General features: G+C 34.3%; 1 protein-coding gene across 2 annotated transcripts in view; it reads left to right on the forward strand.

The window, feature by feature from the left end:
- LOC114330741 (uncharacterized) overlaps nt 1-22,808 on the forward strand; it is a 209,322-nt gene that overhangs the window by 172,382 nt on the left and 14,132 nt on the right. For both annotated transcript variants that reach the window (XM_050663739.1, XM_050663740.1), the window contains one exon: nt 6,804-7,285. In XM_050663739.1, the coding sequence (XP_050519696.1) occupies nt 6,804-7,285 (482 nt within the window). The remainder of the gene's footprint in view (nt 1-6,803; nt 7,286-22,808) is intronic.

Raw genomic sequence — 22,808 nt, forward strand, 5'->3', positions numbered from 1 at the left:
GGCCATTTTCAACAAGGTGGAAGGAGCAACAAGCGAAGTAGGGCTGAGGATTAATGAAGAAAAGACGAAATATATGTGTATAAATAGAACGACACGAAGAGACAGGATAGGACAAAATGTGACGGTCAACACCTACAATTTGGAAAGAGTACAACGTTTTAAGTATTTGGGGGCCGTAATCACAGCTGACAACGATGTTACTGAAGAAATAAAAGACAGAATCCAATCAGCAAATCGCTGTTTATTCGCACTGGATAAGCTTATAAAATCAAAAAATCTTACAAGAAGTTCCAAGATCAAAATCTATAAATCGATCGTCAGACCTGTACTAACATATGGTTGCGAAACGTGGACCATGACCAAATCAAACGAAGAAAAGCTCAAACGTTTTGAACGAAAAATACTTAGAAAAATTTTCGGACCTCACCACGACATTAGCACAAATCAGTATAGGATCAGAACCAACCTCGAATTAAAAGAACTCTACAATGACACCGACATTGTCCAAGAAATTAAATCACAGCGAGCTGGGCAGGCCACGTGCACAGACTTCGTAACGAGAGACTTGTAAGACTGGTATGGGAGAAGATTCCTACAGGCAAAAGACCACTCGGACGTCCCAGAATGCGATGGAGAGATAACATCCAAGCAGATCTCCGAAAAATGAACATCCCATTTGACCCTAGGTTGATGGAAGACCGAACAAATTGGAAGAAAGTTGTACAGTCAGCCAGGACCCACCCAGGGTTGTAGCGCTACGTGATGATGATGATGATGAATAGACACTTATTATACCGGGTGTCCACTTATATTTTCCCCCAATTTAACTGCCTATAACTTCTAAACGGCTCAAGATAGAAATATGCAGTTTTCGCTGAAATGTTTTATTTTAGTAAAAGTTTTGTCTGATTTGATTGAATTTTTTATATCGCTTTCAAATACGAAAAAAATGGCGGATTTTTGAAAAAAACGTTGTTGATTTTTTTTAAAGGAACACCCAGTATATTTTTTTGTAAATTGAAAGAAAGGTCATTCGCCTATCCAGCGATATAAAGTTTTTCAAAATCGGTTGTCAATTCACTGAGTAATTAATTTTAAAAATGAGAGGTGCAACGTGGATATCACATACCTAAATAACATTATAAGCAAATTGATATTATGTTATGTGATTTCCACATTGCATCTCTCATTTTAAAAATGAATTGCTCAGTCATTTGACAACCCATTTTAAAAAAATTGATATCGCTAGATAGGTAAATGAACGTTTTTTCAAGTTTTTAGGTAAATGACCATTTTTATATCGCTTTTAAATACAAAATGGCGGAATTTAAAAAAAAAAACGCTGTTGATTTTTTTTATCAAAACACCCAGTATATTTTTTCGTAACTTGAAAAAATGGTCATTTACCTATCCAGCGATATAAAATTTTTTAAAATCGGTTATCAAATGGCTGAGCAATTAATTTTTAAAATGAGAGATGCAATGTGGAAATCACATAGCATACTATCAATTTGCTTATAGTAATGTTATTTAGGTATGTGATATCCACGTTGCACCTCTCATTTTTAAAATTAATTACTCAGTGATTTGACAACCGATTTTGAAAAACTTTATATTGCTGGATAGGCGAATGACCTTTCTTTCAATTTGCAAAAAAATATACTGGGTGTTCCATTAAAAAAAGTCAACAACGTTTTTTTCAAAAATCCGCCATTTTTTTTCGTATTTGAAAGCGATATAAAAGATTCAATCAATTCAGACAAAACTTTTACTAAAATAAAACATTTCAGCGAAAACCGCATATTTGTATCTTGAGCCGTTTAGAAGTTATAGGCAGTTCAAATGGGGAAAAATATAAGTGGACACCCGGTATATAAAAGTCATTTATGTCTAAAACTTTGAGTTCTGAAAGTTCAAAAATAGTGGTAATTGCCATTTTTGAGATGTGAATCATAATCATCATGGCATATACATTTCTAACGGAGTGATTGCCGCCCTCTTTGGGCTCTTCCGATTCGTTTGTTGCGGTGAATCAATCCGCATTAACATTTCGGTTTTACAATTGGTTGTGTAACTTGGAAACTTCTACAATTTTTCTTCATTCGTTCCTGTTTTTGCTTATGGTTACCCATTTTCTGACTCCCATCTTCTTAAGGTCCTCGACTATCTGGTTCTCCCATCTAGTTTTGGGTCTTCCTCGTGGTCCGCCTGATACAGATCTCCATTTGAAAATTTTCTTGATAACGGTTTCTGGATTTCTCGTTTCTATATGTCCCATCCATATGAGTCTCTGTGCTTTGATAAATCTGACGATGTCTTCTCCTCTCAGAAGTTATTTTACTTGGTGGTTCAAGAGTTTTCTAAATTCATTATTACCTAATTTTAGTGGTCCCGCTATCCTCCGAATTATTTTCCTCTCTAGGATCCTCAATCTTTCTTCCTTTTTCTCTGTCAGACACATTACTTCAGCACCATATGTGATTACCGGTCTAATTGCTGCTTTGTAAATTTTCAGTTTTGTATTCTGAGTAATCTTCTTATCTTTGAGGATAGAGATGTCAATCAGTTGTGAATGTTGAATACGTGACCAGTTGAGACTGGTCACGTACCAGTTTTTTATAACGAAGTGAATAGAAGTAGCTTCTCTCTTTTCTCTCTGTCTCTCTCTCTCTCTATACTGCCTTCCCTACTTATGTAGTATTGGGCGTTCCTGCATCTCCTAGCCACAAGTAAAAGATGGTTGATTGATTGGATCAGCCCATCCTCTTCTGTTTTATTCCTTCGAAATTTCCTTTATAGGTATCTTCCATTCCTCTCTATTTCTCGCTGTCTGTACCGATCTCTCTCAATCTGACGTCAATTCTTTCATGATCTCTTGTTACAGTTCTTTTACAGTTATTATCCGGTCTTCCTTTTCTTCTTCCTCCGTCTGATTGGTATTTTAGTGCCTATGTGGTTATATTATTTTGGTCTTTCCTTAGTGTCTGTCCAATCTATTTCCGTGTCTTTTTTTAATCGTCACTGCTACTTTCTCCTGTTTTATTCTTCACCATAGTTCTGCGTTTGTTATTTTATCAAGCATATGTATTTTAAAATTTTTATCAACGATTTTTATAAAGGTTTATAATTTTTTAAAAGTATAACTCTAAGTGAATGTGTGTTTGCAGATGACATTGCATTGATAGCAAGTTCAGAGAAATCTTTACAAAACAACCTAAACTTATGGACGACAGAACTTGCAGATAAAGGAATGAAAATAAATTTAGCAAAGACCAAAACTCTACTTATATCCAAGACACCGAGAGAAATCCATTTAAACTTAGACGGAAATTTAGTAGAACAAGTGGAAGATTTTGAATATTTAGGAACTATAATAGATGGAAAAGGAAAAATGCAAAAAGAGCTGAACAACAGAATTGCTAAAACATCACGACTATATCACTCCCTGAATTCAGGTTTCATTAGCAAAAGAGAAATTAGTAAGAAGACAAAAGTGTCTGTATATAAGACAATATACCTCCCTACTTTGCTATATGGAAGTGAAAACTGAACGGGAGAAGAGCAAGATACAATCTTCCGAAATGAAGTATTTACGAAGAGTAGAAGGAGTTACGCTAATGGACAAGGTAAAAAATGAAACGATAAGGAACAACCTAGATGTTGAGAGTGCCAACAAAGCAATAGAAAGATTACAACTAAGATAGTTTGGTCATTTAAATAGGTTAGATCCACATAGACAAGTCAAGGTAGTTTGGGAAGCAAAGGGAATTGGTACAAGGAGAAGAGGAAGACCGTGTCAACAATGGAACGATGCTGTGAGAAAATCACTACAAAGGAAACCTCACATAGGAGGAAGCCAAGAGAAGGACATCCAACAGAAAACTTTGGAGAGAGATGATTAGGAAGTAAAAACAGATTTCTCGACACCTCACGGTAGAAGAGAACCGGATTATATATAATTATAATTTTTTGGTAGTTGTTTCTTCTGGTCTCCAAAATTCTGCGCCATTTAATAATATACTGTTCATACAGCTATAAAATATTTTGATTGTGGTTAATTTTCACGTATGTTCCAGATTTTCTTTAAGAAGTTATGCATGTTGTGCCTTGACTATTCTTTTTTCTACATCAGATATACTACCGCTTTTTTTCCATGATCGATTCCAGATATTATGTAAAGTTATCTACTTTTTCTATTTGTCTTCCATTTAATTTAATTTTAGTTTCTTGGCTGTTTTTTAAGAGTTTTGATTTTTCTGTACTTATCTTAAGGCCCATTACATTAAAGTATTTTGCAAGCTTGTTGATCTTCTTCTGCATATGATTGCGGTGCTACTTCTCCAACTGATTTTGCAAGTTCTACCTAATACCTATTTTTATATCGCTTACTTTCTTCATGATTCAATTCGTTATTTTGAATAGTGTCGGGAACAGTACGCATCCTTGTTCAACTCCGCTTTGTATAGATATATTTTCTACCGTTTCCCCCTGATATTCCAGTCTGGCTCTGTATCCCTTGTAGAATGATCTGATCAGGTTGATATATTTAATCAGTAGTCTATATATTTTCAGAATCTTCCACATTTGCCCTCTGCTTATACTACTCTGTATATACTACTGTTTGCTACCTTAGTTTCTTGTCTAGTTCTGGCTTCAGTCTGTTCAATAAGACCTTGAACATAATTTTGGATGTGGCACTCAGTAGTGCAAGTGCTCGCATCTATTTAGATCGATCTTTTCGGTATCTCAATGATTATACCCTTCATCATTCTCTTTGCCTTATCCCTATGCGGGGTCGGCTTCCCTAATTGCATTTCTCCACACAATTCTATCTTGTGTTATATCATTATTAATCTCCTTTACCAACATGTCCTGCCTTATCGTCTCCCCCCAGGTCTTCTTTGGTCTTCCTCTCCTACTTCTTCCAGGAATCTGCACTTCAGCTTTTCTTCGTATTGGGTGATTAACGTCTCCACGTTGAACATGACCAAACCATCTTAACCCATGCTCTCTCATTTTGGCATCAATTGGTGCCACACCTAAACTTCCCCTAATATACTCATTTCTAATTTTATCTTTCTTTGTCACTCCACTCACCCATCTAAGCATTCTCATTTCCGCCACATGCATTCGTTGTTCCTCTTTCTTTGTCACTGCCCAACATTTAGTTCCGTACACCATAGCCGGTCTTATGGAGGTTTTATAGAATTTTCCCTTCAGCTTGATTGGAATTTTTCTGCCACACAGCACACCACTCGCTTCTTTCCACTTCATCCATCCAGCCGTAATTCTACTGCATGCATCTCCATCTATTTCTCCATTACTCTGTAATACCGATCCTAGGTACTTAAAACTATTGCTTTTCACAATCATTTCACCATCCAAAGATACCATTGTATTTGTAGTAACTCCATCTTTAAATGAACACTCCAAATACTCTGTTTTTGTCCTACTAAGTTTTAAACCTTTCTTCTCCAGAGCTTGTCTCCACAACTGTTCCAGTTTTTGTTCTAAGTCTCTTTCACTATTTCCTATTAACACTACATCATCAGCATACATTAGGCACCATGGAATGCTACCCTGTAGTTTCGCTGTTATCTGGTCCAAAACTAATGAGAATAAATCAGGACTAATCACCGAGCCTTGGTGCAATCCTACTTTCACCTGAAATTTATCAGTCTCTCCCACACCTGCCTTAACACTAGTCGTTACTCCCTCATACATATCTCTCACAATCTTTACATATTCGCTAGGTACTCCTTTCTTATTAAGTGCCCACCACAGAATCTCTTGAGGAACTCTATCATATGCTTTCTCAAGATCAATGAATACAATATGGTCGTTGGTCTCTTTATTCCTGTATTTTTAGATCAGTTGCCTTCCAATGAAAATTGCATCTGTTGCTGATCTGCCCTGCATAAAGCCAAATTGATTATCGGATATTTCGGTTTCTTCACGTATCCGTCTATCAATTACTCTCTCCCATATTTTCATGGTGTGGCTAAGTAGTTTTATAGCCCTGTAGTTTGTACATTGTTGTATGTCTTCCTTGTTTTTGTAGACAGGTACTAATATACTGCTTCTCTATTCGTCTGGCATTTGTCCAACTTCCATAATTCTATTAAATAGACCTGCTAGCCAACTTATTCCTCTCTCTCCTAATGCTCTCCATACTTCCCCAGGAATATCATTTGGTCCGACTACTTTTCCTTTCTTTATTTTTTGAAGCGCTTGAGCCACTTCCTCGTTTGTTATTCTGGTAACCATTGCTGTTATTGTCTCCGTTAACTCCACAGGCTGTCTGTCAAATTCTTAATTTAATAAACTGTCAAAATACTTTCTCCATCTCAATGATTATACCCTTGTTCCATTTTTTTGGTAGCTCCACGTTTGACCTAATTCTTGTTAAAGAGTTTGTATAACATTTCTACTGATTCATTTGCGTCGGCCTTTATTAAATCTATCGGTAGGTTGTCTCTAGAAAAAAAAAACAGAAAAATTCTAAGGCGGAAATTACAAAATACATACATAATCAAATAATGGATAAAAGGAGGAGAGGTAGGTCCATGCCAATGAGATGCTAGATTGACATGATTTTCAGTGTTTTCATGTGATTAGCCAAATTTTTTCGTTGTTTATTCGTTCTTAATAAATTTTTACGTTAAGATATGAAAACGTAACCTATAAACACACATTTTTTATCAAGTAAAAAAGAAAAAATTGAGAAAGTTTATTGCTGTAATGCGGTTTTTATTTATTAATGGTAATATCAGCAGTCGTTTATTCCTAAATTTTTATTTAAGGTACTTACGGCAACCCTTCTGACACGGAGATAATGGCTGTCATAGCTGTACCGAAAAAGAACATTCAGATGCATGCCCAAAAGAAAAACAGTAACGACAACTTCGCAGTACGAATACTTCCTACATCTGCTACATCACATAATGAGATTATACCTCAAATGAACTCCATAGCGTCACCAACGAATCAGATGTTTGCTCACAACGATACCTTCTTCGATGAGAATGACGATATGGATATACAGCAACCAGTGCAGCTACCGGTGAAACCAAAACCTTCTCCAACCACTCCCAGATATGTAAATAAGTATGCTAATAGCGTCGGGAAGGTTATGAATGCTCCCAAGGAGTATTATCCTGTAGGATATGATAAGAATTTTGATGACAACTTTGCCTCCAGAGTAGAGTTACCAGAAACTTCGTTTTACTGTGGTGACCAGAAACATTTTCCGGGGCTCTACGCTGATGAAGACCTGGGATGTATGGTAAGTCTTTATCGAAACGTTTTTCTCCATGAAAAATGCATATTGATCTGCTCAATTAATCTGAAAATTTCTAAATTACTTGTCTAGTTAATTAAATGTCAAATTAATTTAAAATTTACAGTTACAGTCGAACCCGCTTATTGGAATAGTCTTCGTGCCAAGTAAAAATATTCTTATAACCGGGATGTTCTAATAACCGATCATTGGTGGCTAGCCGTAATAAGTGTACCGAATATACGTAATAATAGTACATACTATGTTAATATGTATATTTATATGGTTTTAGGTCTTTTTATGTCAATAATACAATACCGTAACGTATTTATTAAAAAACCAAATTACATTATATTATGTGGATGCATAAAGTAATTAATATGAAATGTATGTAATATATAGATTATGTAAAAATTTTCGTATTAAAATACATAATATACTTAATAACAAAATTATTTATTTAGTCTTGAATAAAAAAATATTAAAAAAAAAAGTTTTTAGGAAACGCTTTTCTTTAGTTCCGCGTGACTAAAATTATAAATATTAAAAAATCAACTAAAAAGCAAAAAATAAAAAAAATTGAAAAAATCCAACACATTCGTCAAAGAAAAGCGTGGGGCATCTTCATCGAAAAAACGGTTTTCGCCCCACGCTTTTCTTTAACGAATGTGTTGGATTTTTTCAATTTTTTTTATTTTTTGCTTTTTAGTTGATTTTTTAATATTTATAATTTTAGTCACGCGGAACTAAAGAAAAGCGTTTCCTAAAAACTTTTTTTTTCATATTTTTTTATTTTTTACTTTTTAGTCTTACACTTTTCAAACATTAAAATATATCGTCATGTTTATTAAAATATGTATATAAAACATATGATATACAAACATAAAAAGTAGTCGGAATCGGCAAAAAATGTGAAACTTCATTGTTTATTTGTGAAGCATAACGTAAAAAGTGAAATTATGTATAGTTCATATCATTAGCTACAATCCGTAAAAATTTCAAATTTCTAGATTGTAAAAAACAAGAGAATTTAAGCATTTTCCATTAAAATCGTTTTTTTTTAAACAATTATTAAACATAAACAAATTTTTTTTATTGACTATTCGTGTATTGTTCCCGCGAATGCATATGTCTGCAAATTTTCATTCATTTGCATTGATGAAAAGGCAGGCAAATTGACCTCTAAAGATTTGACGCAAACTATTGAACTAAAGAAAAGCGTTTAAAAAAAGAAGAATGTGTGTAATTTATTAAATTTAAATTAAAATACATTTTACTGCTGTCATAAACCAGACAAAAATGTTTATATCACAAATAATCATTGCCTTTCGCTTAAATTGAATGTTAAAACTTCCAAGAGGCAGCTGGCTGGCGGGAGCTGGCTTGAATATTTAATTTAATCGAAAAGCAATGTTTATTTCTGTAATACACATTTTTTCTGTTTACGGGCAATTGTAAAATATATTCTGAGTTAAATAACTTACATACATTCTTCTTTTTGTCAAATAATTTAATTAAAAAATTATTTTTGGACACCCTGTACAAATAATTATATAAATTTTTACATTACTGAATAAAGAATTGAATTGCCTTTCAAATGAGCTATCGCATGTCCCCTATTCTCATTTAAAAAAATCATCGATTACGTAATCGCGCCCACATGGATGACGTCACTAGTATGACATATATGCCAAAATATCGTAATTTCAAAATAAAAATCGACCTCTTTCGATATTTTTCCTTAAAGTCGCCTTTTTACGAAATAACGAATTTATTCCTTTCATTTGCATCGTACTGTATAAACAAACATATGAGTGTTCAAAATTTAAAACTTTATTGTTTATTTATGACGCATAACGTAAAAAATTAACGTAAAATGAAATTATGTATAGGTTATATCATTAGCTACAATCCGTAAAAGTTTCAAGTTTTTACATTGTAAAAAACAAGAGAATTTAGGCATTTTTCAATTAAAATCGTTTTTTTTTATTTAAACAATTAATAAACATAAACAAAATTTTTTTTTGTCTATTCGTTTATTGTTCCCGCGAATGCATATGTCTGCAAATTTTCATTCATTTGAATGGAAGAAAAGGAACAGAAAATAATCAAAGGAAAGAAATTAACATCCAAATATTTGACGCAATCTATTGAACTAAATAAAAGCGTTTAAAAATCATCGATTACGTCATCGCGCCCAGAAGGATTACGTCACTAGTATGACATATATGCCAAAATATCGTAATTTAAAAATAAAATCGACCTCTTTCGGGATTTTTCCTTAACCCTGGATTGCTACACTTATTTTCTAAACTCAATCTGCTACATCGAGGTACAGTGGTACCCCAAATAAAATCGACCTAAAATATTTATATATGTATGTTTTAAGAACTTATGACAAAAACAATCTTAAGATAACATGCTAAGAATTTATTTTGTATACAAAAATATTTTATTATATTATTATTCACAAGTTTATTTTCATATTTTCTACACCCACTACTGCAAATTGGTGTAACTTACAAAAAAGGTTGGGGTACAAGTGTACCCCAGGTAGCATTCCAGGGTTCAAGTCGCCTTTTTACGAAATAACGAATTTATTCCTTTCACTGGCATCGTACTCTATAAACAAATATATGAGTGTTCAAAATTTAAAACTTTATTGTTTATTTATGACGCATAACGTAAACAATTAACGTAAAAAGTGAAATTATGTATAGGTTATATCATTAGCTACCATCCGTAAAAGTTTCAAGTTTCTACATTGTAAAAAACAAGAGAATTTAGGCCTTTTTCCATTAAAATCGTTTTTTTTTTTATTTAAACAATTAATAAACATAAACAAAAATTTTTTGTTGTCTATTCGTGTATTGTCACCGCGAATGCATATATCTGCAAATTTTCATTCATTTGCATGGAAGAAAAGGTAGTCAAATTAACATCCAAAGATTTGACGCAATCTATTGAACTAAATAAAAGCGTTTAAAAATAATCGGTAATTGGAGCTTGTTTTTTGTTACATAAAATACTAGTCACTTTTGTTGCTCTGAATTATAAAAATTAGAAAAATTTACAATGGTTTGGCCATCCTGAAAACGTTTTATAACTTTCTTAAAAATTTTATAATATAATATATTATAACATATTATGTATAGTTTGTAGACAAAGGAAATTATTTTACGACTGAATTTGTCGGTAAACGATTGAGTTGGTACTCACAACAACGCAATAAAATATTTATTACCTATCTGACAAACCCAAATAATATAAATAAAACAGCACTACAGGCCTTAGAAGCCCTTGGCGAGAAACCATAGTACAAGACATAATTTAAATTTTTAGGAAATTCGAAATTGTAGGTAAACATTTTTTATTCGTTGACCTGAAAAATATTCTTATAAGCGGTATTGCTTTATTAATACGTATTCCAATAAACGGATAAATTTATTAAGGAGTAAATGGAAAGGTTTCGGGACCTCGAATGTATACTCCATAAACCGGGATATAACCGGTACTCTAATAAGCGGGTTCGACTGTATATTATATTATAGAGAAGACAGCTTATTTATTACACCATTACATAAGGTGTAACATTAGGTACCTACATTACCTTGAGGTATTTCATTCATTCACCATGTGGTTTCAAAAGTGAGAACTTTGTAATATTTTTCATCCTAATATGTATATTTTAATAATTATTTGTCCTTAAATACTTTTAATTATTTTATTGCCACATGACGATTATACACTTAGTTTGCCTGGGTGGTTTATGATTTTTAAAGGAGATTCACAAAGGAACTTTTTGTCCATTTTTGACTTCAACTTCGAACTTTTTGCTGCAACCTCACACACGTAAGTGTTTTATCTTAATTTGTAAATTATACAATTTCACCATTTTGTAATACTGTAGCTTTCGTCGCTGTAAGTCAAGTATAAGCCTAATAATGACATAAGCAATAGAAACGATAGCGAATATAGAAGAAAAAAAGAATAATTTGAACGTTAGAAATAAGATCGTTGAGATTAATTACTGGAAAATCATTACAGCAAACGTCTGTAAAATACAGGCTATTGTAAGATGAGAAAGACAGAGACGATGGAATGAAACTAGCATGATGAACGAATGGATTGCGAGTGACTTATCCGAATAGCAAGATCTTTAAGTTCATCATATACATACTAGATCACCAGGAAGACCCTTTAAACAGAGGTGTAACCAGGATGATCCTAAGGGGGTGGGGTTACATCTACTTGAACTCTGGGTGGTATGGAATAATAATGGTGTTAAACGTATAGAGCTCAAAATACATCCAAAAGCTGGGGTTATAACCCCCAAAACCACCCCCTGGTTACGCCTATGCCTTTAAAAGATGACGAAAAATGTGATCTGCTAACGACCACATACTTCTTTGCAGGAGAAATGCAACCAGATCCACTGTCAATTATGGAAGAGCTTCATAAAAAAGACAGGGTATTAAAAAGTACACTGAGCATGCCTAAATTACTTCAGCCACATAGACGAAAGAACAGGGACTGTGGAATTATTGGTAATAAAAGAAAATGTGGAAGACCGAAGACCAAAAGGAAAATCTCCAACAGACCAAATGACGACTCTGGTGGGAAAATCCCTTGCTGTCACAAGGGCCCAATGAATGAGGAGGAGGTCCAGAAAAATGAATGAGCCTATAATAAGAACAACGACTAAACAAACTGAAATTATTAACACTTCAAAGAAGAAAGAATTGAGGCAAAATTAAAGGTTGACGTAGTCAAGGCAGGAAAAAAATATCGTGGTCAAAAATATACGTCAATGATAAGCGAATGATTATGTGTTCTCAATTTTCTAGTACTATAAATATGATTCTTGATGAACAAGTAAATATTTCTTCTTCTTCTTCTTCTTCTTCTTCTTATTCTTCTTCTTCTTCTTCTTCTTCTTCTTTTTGTTTGACATGGCTCTGTCTGTTTAATATGCCTCCAGTAAGTTGTCGTTCCATCATTTCTTCCATGGTCTTTCCACTGATCGTTTTCCTATTGGGGAAATAGGATCTTCATCTTTCCGTATCCGTCGTCGTCTTTACTACTCTATTTGTTGTAATTCGGCTTATGTGGTCATTCCATTCTATTGTTCTGTTTCTTACCCAGTTATTAATGTTATCCACCTTGCATCTCCGTCGTATATCTGTACTTCTAGCTCTGCCCCATAGAGTCTTACCATCGATTTTTCGAAGGGTTTTCATATCCACTGTCTCGAGAAATCTTTTTGTCCTCTCTGTGCCAGGTCGTGTTTCTGCCGCGTGTGTCATTATTGGTCTGATGACTGTTTTGTAAATTCTGCCTTTCATTTCTTTTCCGATATTTTTATTTCTCCATATTGTGTCAATCAGGCAACTTGCGGCTCTGTTTGCTCTATTCACTTGATCTTCTACTTCTGTTTCGAGCTTTCCGTATCTAGATCGTGGGATGCCTAGATATATTTTAACTCCATCACATATTTTATTATCTGACCCTCCACCTCCAATTTACATCGTACTGGATTTGCTGTCATAACCATGCATTTTCTATTTTTTGAGGATATTAACATCTTAAATTTTCTGGCGGTTATATTAAATTGGTGCAGCATACGTTGTAAATCATCTTCATTTTGAGATCATATTGCATCGTCTGCATAGCAGATTGTTTTAAGTTGTTTTTCTCCCATTGGCTACCTTTTTTTAGTTCTTTCTTTTATTTTTACTTCATCCATGATCCGGTTGACCAATAAAGGACTCAGGAAAACCCTCTGTCTTATCCAATTGCCACCTTCAATTGGGTCAGTTAGTTCATCTTCTACTTTTACTTTTATTGTGTTGCTCTGGTAGATGTTTTAGATCGTTTTGATTATTCCTAGAGGTACCTATCTTGAGTATAACAAATGGATAATGTTCTTTAATTTGACCCTGTCAAATGCTTTCTTAAGGTCCACGAAACATAAATATGCCGATTTGTCGTATTCTCATTATTTCTCTTGAACTTACCTCATCATAAATATAGCGTCGGTGCATAATTTTCCCGACCTAAAACCTTGTTGTTCTTCTGCTAATATTATAATATCATTTAGTCTGTTTGTTATCACTTTGGTTTAGACTAGTCGCAACATAGTGGATCCCGTGGGCACTTTTTGGTCGCCGCGATTTGATGGTGGTATTATAAGTTTTTTGTGTCGCTGAATCCAATGGAAGTGGTCTAGAAGCCCAAATGTGGTGCGTTTAATTGTTATTAACAAATTGTTGTAAAATTCGGTGTTTTTCAGGAATTATTAGAAGCTCTGTAAATAAATGATAGTGTTAAGATCTTCTCTGGTGTATTTTTGATCGCTGAATCGAATACGATTAGTCACAATTACTCAAAATATGTTTTTATTCTGTTAATAACAAAATAATCGTTTATTCGCCGAACAGCTCGAAATGCGCTATCTACAGCAAAGTTTGTAGTCTTTTTCATAGTATTTTTATACGCTAAATCGATTGCCACTAGTCGTGATAGCTTTAACCACGTTCCAACTTTGTTATTAATAAATTATTGCAAAAATAACGGTTTATAGTACGTTCACTCACGATTTTTGCTCTAGATTTTAAAAAACCACTTAAATTGACATGAAATTTGGCATACACGTAGCTAACATGTCAAACAAAACAAGTGATATTGTGCCGATATCTGCTTTTACCCTGGGGCTGAGTTTCACCCCTTTTCGGGGGTGAAAAAAGAAACCTTTAAAATAAGTCCGGAAGTGGATAAACTAATTAATTATAAGCAACTTTTGTTCTATACAGTTTTTTCACTAAGTCAATACTTTTCGAGTTATTTGCGAGTGAATATGTTGATTTTTCCACAAAAAAAAAAACAAAAATAACCCGAAAAGTATTGACTTGGTGGAAAAACTGTATAGAACAAAAGTTGCTTAGAATTAATCAGTTTATCCAATTTCGGACTTATATTAAAGGTTTCTTTTTTCACCCCCGAAACAGGGTGAAACTCACCCCCAGATTAAAAGCACACATCGGGACAATATCACTTGTTTGTTTGACATGTTAGCTACGTTTATGCCAAATTTCATGTCATTCTAGGTAGTTTTTTTTTTAATTTAGAGTAAAAATCGTGATTAAACGTACTATAAACCATTATTTTTGTAATAATTTATTAATAACAAAGTCGGAACGTGGTTTAAGCTATCACGACTAGTGACAATCGATTTTGCGTATAAAAATACTATGAAAAAGACTACAACTTGCTGTGGATAACGCAGTTCGAGCTTTTCAGCGACTAAAAAATTATTTTGTTATTAACAAAATAAGAACACATTTTGAGTAATCGCGACTAGTCGCATTTGATTCAGCGACCAAAAATACACCAGAGGAAACCTTAACACTATCAATTTATTTACAGGGCTTCTAATAATTCCTGAAAAACACCTAATTTTACCATAATTTGTTAAAAACAATTAAACGCACCACATTTGGGCTTCCAGACCACTTCCATTGGATTCAGCGACCCAAAAAACCTATAATACCACCATCAAATTGCGGCGACCTAAAAGTGCCCACGGGACCTCCTATGTTGCGACTAGACTAGTTGTTTATTTTAATGTTGTGTTTATAACAAGTTAATTTATCTATAATTCTCCGTGTCCGATTTGTCCCTTTTTTGAAGAGAGGTATTAGGATGCTTGATCTCCATTCTAGTAATATTCTGTTTCGTTCTATTATTGTTTGCATTAGTTTTAATAGTTGTTTAGGTAGATCTTGTCCTCCAAACTTTAGTAGTTCATTCGATATTCTATTCTCTCCGTGAGATTTTCTATTTTTTAATTTTCTTTATGCTTCCTTTACCTTTCTTCGTTTGTTGTAACTTCAAGTACTGGTGGTTCATTATCGTCGCCTTTAGCAAATAGAGATCGTAAGTAGTCTGCCCATGTTACCTTCTAAATGTGTTTCATTTTTTTTAAACCGTTCATCTGTTTTCATTGTCCTCTGATCATTCTCCATACTTCTTTTTGTGTTCCGTAGAGAAGATATTTGTAAAGGGCAAAAGATTAATGTTATAAAATATTTAATTTAGGAAATGATTTAAATTTTAATAAATAACTGAAATGAAGCAATTTTCGTAATGACTACATTCGTTAAGCAGTTTAGTTTCCTTTTAATTATGTATAGTCATCGACCGTTGGCACTTTCAGGGTCATTGGTATAATTATTAGGAAAAGTTATTAAAAATGGGGTACTTTCACATTGCCGAACTTTTGAACTTTAACGCAGAAGAGTACAAGTTTCGATTCCGAAATTAATTGGACGTATATAGGCGAGGCAACGAAGCATTAAACCTAGGAATTTTGTGCATTAAGATGAATCGTCATGCAACTTTTTGGATTCGATTCGAGAGAGTGTCAGGCAATTTTGTGAACTAAATTGATCTCCGGCAAACATTTTTGTGCATCCTTCTCCTCCTCCTCAGCCGTTTCCTCATTGCTGAGTGTCGTGATTCCCTATAATACGAGCAACTATCTCTTTCCATCGACTTCTGTCCTGAGCTTCCCTCATGGATTCAGAGAATGTTTTTCCACTGGCTTTCTGTACTTGATCCGTCCATCGAGTAGGTGAGCGACCTCTACTTCTGCGCCCTTCAACGTTTCCCGAAATTATAAGTCTCTCAAGATTATCATCACTTCTTCTTGTAATATGGCCGAAAAATTTTAAGACGGTGGAGAGGCAAATAGAGGAAAGTCGAGTCTGAATATTAAGCTCTTGGAGGATTGAGTGATTTGTTCTGTGTTCCGTCCATGAGATCCGAAGCATTCTTCTTCAGCACCACATTTCAAAGGCGTCAGTCCTTTTTCTGTCGTCCGATTTCATTGTCCATGTTTCGGATCCGTAATTAAATATGGGAAAAATTAAGGCACGTACTAATCTTATTTTGGTGTTCTTCGACAAGGAGCGATCTTTCCAGATTTTCGATAATCGACTCATAGCGTTTTTGGCCATGCCTATTCTCCTACGTATTTCTGTTTCACAAGATCCTGTATTACTGATGTAGGATCCTAGATAATTGAACTCGTTAACCACTTCAAACTGGTCTAAGGCTCCTGTTGTCTGAAGTGAATTTGAATAATCTATCATAATTTTTGTTTTTGTTTATTGATCTTGAGACCACAGCTATTGCTTTCGGATTCCACTAGCTGCAGCAGACTGGACATTTCTTCTTCGGATGCAGTTATTAATGTTGTATCATCTGCATATCTGAGATTTGAGATCTTCTTTCCTGCGATAGAAATACCGCCATTCCATTTGTCGAGTGCTTTTCTCATTATATATTCCCCATAGAAATTAAAAAGACTTGGAGATAGAATACATCCTTGTCGGACTCCTCTACCTATTTTAAAAGGATCGGATTTATGGTTTTCAATTCTTATTCTGGTTTCACTGTTCTCATATAGGCTTTACACCAGAGCTGACAGATGATCAGGAACCCCCATCTCATGTAGAACTTTCCACAAAACTGTCCAGTCTACACAGTCAAATGCCTTCTGATAATTCAGAAAGCAGATGATCATCGGAATTTTGAATTCTCGTGCTTTCTCAATGAGTTATCGCATATTAAGAATTTGCTCCCTTGTGCCTTTACCCTTCACGAAGCCTGCCTGTTCTTGTGGTATTTGTCTATCTAGGTATGTCTGCATGCGACACTTGATGATTCTCAACAGAATTTTAGTTGGGTGTGAAATTAGTGAGATGGTCCGGTAGTTACTACATTTTGTGGTTACGCCTTTCTTATGAATGGGAGTAAATAGTGCGGTACACCAATCACTGGATCATTTGCTGATTTTCCATACATGATTGCACAGTCTCCACATTAATTGGAGACCATGTTCACCATTGGAGATGTTGGAGACTATTGGAGACTATTGGAGACTATTGGAGACTATGTTTTGTGCATAGGAAAATGCGTTTTCAAAGTGCATCTCGAAGAGATGAAAAATCTCGGAAAATATTGACGGAAATGGGTTCAATTTTTATACTCGGGGGTTTTGGAGGTCGCTGAATACGAATTTCATGGTGATCACCGATTCAGACGGTGATGGTCTCCGAAGTACCTGGTGCCCAGGGTGAAACTCGTCGCCTGGAGTTTTATGTTATAATTATTCAGAATCAGTCAATAAACATTACACTATATTGAACCATTGTCGATATTGACCGGATAAAGTTATTGACCAGATTTACGTTATTGTCCGTAACATATATATACAGGGCGTCCCTATAGTAGGGGACGGTCGAATATTTCGCGAAATAAATATTGGATCAAAAATCTGAAAAATACGTGTTCAATATTTTTCAAAAATCTATCGAATGACACCAAACACGAGCTTCTTTAAAATCTTAAATGGAAACCCCCATTTTTATAGCAGATTTGTATTCGTTAAGTAAAAATGAGCAACTTTTATTTGAGAAATTTTTTCGAATTGTGGATATATGGCGCTATAATCGAAAAAAAAAAACGATTTTATCATGATACCGTGATACCATAGGAAAATTATAGAAACGGTCTAATATCTCGAGAAATACACTCCCAAATAAAAAACCAAAAAATACTTAATATCGACAATAGCTCAATGTAATCTAATGTTTATTCATTGATTTTGAATGATTATAACGTAAAACTCCAAGCGACGAGTTCCATCCTGGGTACCAGGTGCCTGGAGACATTACCGTCCTAAAACTCGTGCTCAGCGACCCCCAAAATTCCCCTATTATAAAAATTGAACTCACTACCGTCAATATTTTACGAGTTCTAAATTTTTCATTTTCCATGGCTTCGAAATGCACTTTGAACATGCATTTTCCTATGCACAAAAATCTCTGTCGTAGATTAATTTAATTCACAAAATTGCCTGACACTCTCTCAAATCGAATGCAAAAAGTTGCATGACGATTCATCTTACTGCACAAAATTCCTAGGTTTTAACAAAAAACCTAACGCAATTTAACAACGAGATAACTATCTAAAAAGAGTGAACCATTTTTTAGCAAAACAACATGGATCTATATTTTTGAACTAAGAGCCCGTTCACACGAGAGGGGCTTAACGCTCGTTTTGATAACGCCCGATTACAACTACATACATTTTACTTGAGACCGTCCACATGCTAACGCGCGTTTTAGGTTATTAAAACGCGCGTTGGCGTGAGAACGGTCTCAAGTAAAATGTATGTAGTTGTAATCGCGCGTTATCAAAACGAGCGTTAAGCTCGTGTCATGAGAACGTGCCCTAAGAATACTCCATTCTTATACCAAAGTACTGCATTTTTTAAATTATGCTATACGGTTCGGAAGATTTTACGCCAAAAAAGCTCAAAACTAACAGATATGAGATAAAGAATTGTGCTTAATGGAATGTTAAGGCGTCAACTAACGACACCAAGTAACTAAGTAATAAAGTCAAATATGATAAATGCAGATTTTTAAATAAGAAAAACTTCAAATATCTGTAGAATCTTGAAAAAATACTTACAAAATCATAAAAAAGAGAAATTATAAAAAACATTCACATTACTTCACTACATAACTAAACCAATTGGCCCATAGAAAAATTACCTCTTTTATTACCTTTTTTATCATTAACTTGGTGGCGTCTTCTAATTTTTCCGAGCATTACTAATTAGAAGTTAAATGGGTTTTGGGTTAATATTTATTTTCCAAATTGTTTGCTTATTGTAGGTATTTTTTCCAATACTATGGGAATCGTTGCTAAACGTCCGCTGTAATTATAGTTTTTACCATTTTTGAGGGGGGAAATTTAAATTAATTTATATTTTTCTTTTTCTTCGCGTGCCTCATTCTTTTAGAACATTTGCGATCATCAAGGTCCATTTTACTCTATCTGCAGCGGTTCTGAAGAGTTCTATTGTTGTTACAGAACCATCTTCTTCTTCTTCTTTCTTGTATGTAGTCATTAAAGACTATCTCTTCTTCAATATTAGTATCCTAAATTGTTTAAATTATCGCGCCATCTATTTCTTGGTCTCCAATACTTCTTCATCCAAGTGGTGACTTATCTCGTACTATTCGTACTATCCTATCCACTGCCATTCTAGTAATGTGTTCGTTTCACTCCTGTTTCCGTTTTGTTAACCAGTAATTTATGTGTTCTACATTGTTTTTCTTATGTTTTCACTTCTCTCCCTATTCAACAGACTTTTCGTGATATTCGTCGACGCATTTTTATCTCTGTTGTTTCTAGTAGTCGTCTGGTTTTAGATGTGTCAGGTTTTGTCTCTGCCCTGTATGTCAATATAAGTCTAATTGCTGCTTTATAGATTCTTGCTTTTATGTCTTGTCATAGGTGTTTGTTCTTCCAGATTGTGTCATTAGGAGATCCCGTCGCTTTATTTGATTTTAAGCTTTGTTGTCGTACTTCTTCTTAAACAGCTTCGTAAGTAGTTATATATATATTCCCAGATATCTAAACTTTGCTTCCTGCTTTATTATTTTATTTTCAATTTCAATTTTACATCGTAGTGGGTATTTATTCTGCTGATATTATCATATTGCTCTTCTCTGTCTTCAGCCGTTCTTATGAGCTGTTCAAAATTGAGCCCTGTCTATTGTCGGAGGTTTCTTAGCCACGATAGTCTTTTCCTTCCTAGTCTTGTCTTTTCTTTTCCTCGATCTTTCCTTTCACTATAAGTTGAGCATATTGGTTCTTATTATTGCTCAGTATGTGGTCTAGGCATGATATTTTTCTAACTTTCACTGTGTTGAAAAGTTGTCTTTCCTTGCCTATTCTATGCAGTACTTCTTCGTTTGAGATATGCGATGTCCATGAAATTTTGAGGATTCTCCGGTAGATCCACATTTCAAACAAATGCCTCCAGTTTATTTACGGTTGATGTTTTAAGGGTCCATGTCCCAACTGCATAGAGAAGAGTCGACAGGAGGTATCATTTTGATAAACGTAGTCGACTTTCGAGTTTTATTCGAGAATCACAAAGCAATATTTTGATTTACAGATTTTTTGACCTGTTCTAATCTCGATCTTATTTCTAGATCAGGATTCAGGTTGCTATAGATTCAATATCCCAGGTACTTAAATCTATTGACCTGTTCTAAAATGTGCCCATTTATTGTGCAAGGTTGAAATACGTTTTGGTTTGTTCGGATTTACATAACTTTGGTTTTTTTAATGGGTACTTTCATACCAAATTGCTTCACAGGTCGAGTTAGCCTTGTCTATGAGTCATTGTATACTTAAGTCGGAATCCGCAATTAACCCTTATCCGGGCAAGGTGGGTCCAACGGGCCCGAGACGCCAATTCTTTTATCATAAACTGATAAAAAAATTATTGAATTTTATGCATCACTGAATTTGTTTAGAAGTATGTTTCCTTCAACATAGTCATTAGCTATTCAAAAAATTCATTATCATTTCTGAAATTATTGCGTCGAAAGAATTTTGTCATGTAAAGGGGCAACACGGGCCCGTCGGACCCTGTTTGTATTTATACCTAAAGTCTAAATCTTTGTTACAGAAGTTAAACTAGCAGTCAGGTATTGTTTTTGTGGATTATCTAAACGACTTTTATGATTCCGGAAATCTAATAATAAAGTCTAAACGTGTACAAACAATGCAAACATCTCTTTGATGTGAACATCAAAGATATGCTTACAATAGGTGTTATATCTATTCTAAATGAATTTTAAAAACTGATAATCATTGTTGGAATGCAATAATATTGTTAGGTAGGTACCTACACATATTTTTAAATAAATAGTGCATCTGCTATCAGTCGTTTGATATCGATGTTAGTGCCGACAACTAAGCTCCTAAAATTATATTGAATTAGAGTGAAAGTAGATAGTGCCAATAAAATGTCCCGAAAACAATTATCAGCTGCAGAACTGCAAGATATTGCTAATAATTTATGGGATTCCTATGATAAAGAATCTCCTGAAGTAGGTGGCATTGAAAGTGACTCTGAAATTGAGAATCATCTTTTGGAAGCAAGTGAAGAGGATGATCAGCAAGTAGAATTGAGTGATAATGAAGAAGAATGTGTAGCTACAAGTTCCAAGATTTCAGAGTGTGTAATTTTTGAAACTAACGATGGAATTAACTGGAAGACTTAACCACAACCGACAGGACGTATGCGATACTGCGACATAATGAAAAGCAAAGTGCACAAAAAAATGTTAGTCCCTGGTTAAAGTGTAGATGATCCTGTTGATTCCTTTTGTTTTTTGTGGACGAAAAAATTGTGAACGAAATAGTGAAGTGTACAAATAAAGAAGCCTAAGAAGTCCTAGGGATAGAGAACTGGAAATATTGCAACTCTACAGAGCTATATGCCTCTATTGGACTACTACTAACTGCAGGGCACCTGAGTGCCAACATCCATAATGTAGATATACTTTGGAGTAAGTTTTATGGACCTACTATATTTAAAGCTACCATGGGGTTAAAACGATTCAAAAACTTGCCAAGATTTGTTCGATCTGACGATAATGACACGAGGTCTGAACGAAGAAGGAACGACAAATTAGCAGCAATACGCGATGTGTGGAATCAAGTCAACCAAAACTTTCAGAAATACTATTTACCAGAAAAACACATAACGGTAGATGAGCAACTTGTTCCATATCAAGGTAGTCTTTATTTGGCTCCAAATGTTTATTACTTGTGAATAAATATTTTTTCTACAAAAGTTTCCTTGCATTTCATTATTTTGTGCAAATCCTTCAGATAGATCGCACCCTCGAGGTAGACCGCATACTATAGTAGCACCTTTTTTTTAATCTAGATAATTTAAATTTGACTTTAATAAAAAAAATCAAAAAAGAATATTAGAAATATACGGGTAAATATGAATAGTACATTCAAGAACAGTAGTGGGCCCAACGGACCCGAGTTGCCCGGTTACGTAAGTAAAATGTGTTGCCCGTATAAGGGTTAACACCGTATCTGCGTAACTGATGCTGTTGATATATATATATATATATATATATATATATATATATATATATATATATATATATATGTCATTCACCTTGACACTCCATCCTTGGAATCGTCCAGTGCCTCTTTAAATAGGAGTAAAGATTAAACAGAAGGGGCGACAGAACACATCCTTGACCAACTCCCCTCCTAATTTTCATTATGTGTGACATTAATTTATATCCCTCTATAGTTCTTCCCGAATATCTATAAAATATCTATTAAATAAACTTCAAGCTTTCGAAATATTGAAAAAGGCTACGCCTAAGCTGGACTGACAGCTGACAGTAACAAATAAAGAGGTATTACTCATAAAATAGCAACTCAAAATAGTAAAAATCGAAAAAAGTATATTGCGTTTATGCCATGTGACACATATAGTAATATGGAGTTCTCGATCTTATTATTCAGCGCAACATATCGCACCTTCGGTAATATAGAGGCTTCTTCTTCTTAACGTGCCCTATCAAGTCCCCTTGACGTTGGCGATTAACATGGCGAAACTGTC

This window comes from Diabrotica virgifera, chromosome 10 (genome assembly GCF_917563875.1).
Source record: "Diabrotica virgifera virgifera chromosome 10, PGI_DIABVI_V3a".
Classification (NCBI taxonomy): Eukaryota; Metazoa; Arthropoda; class Insecta; order Coleoptera; family Chrysomelidae; genus Diabrotica; species Diabrotica virgifera.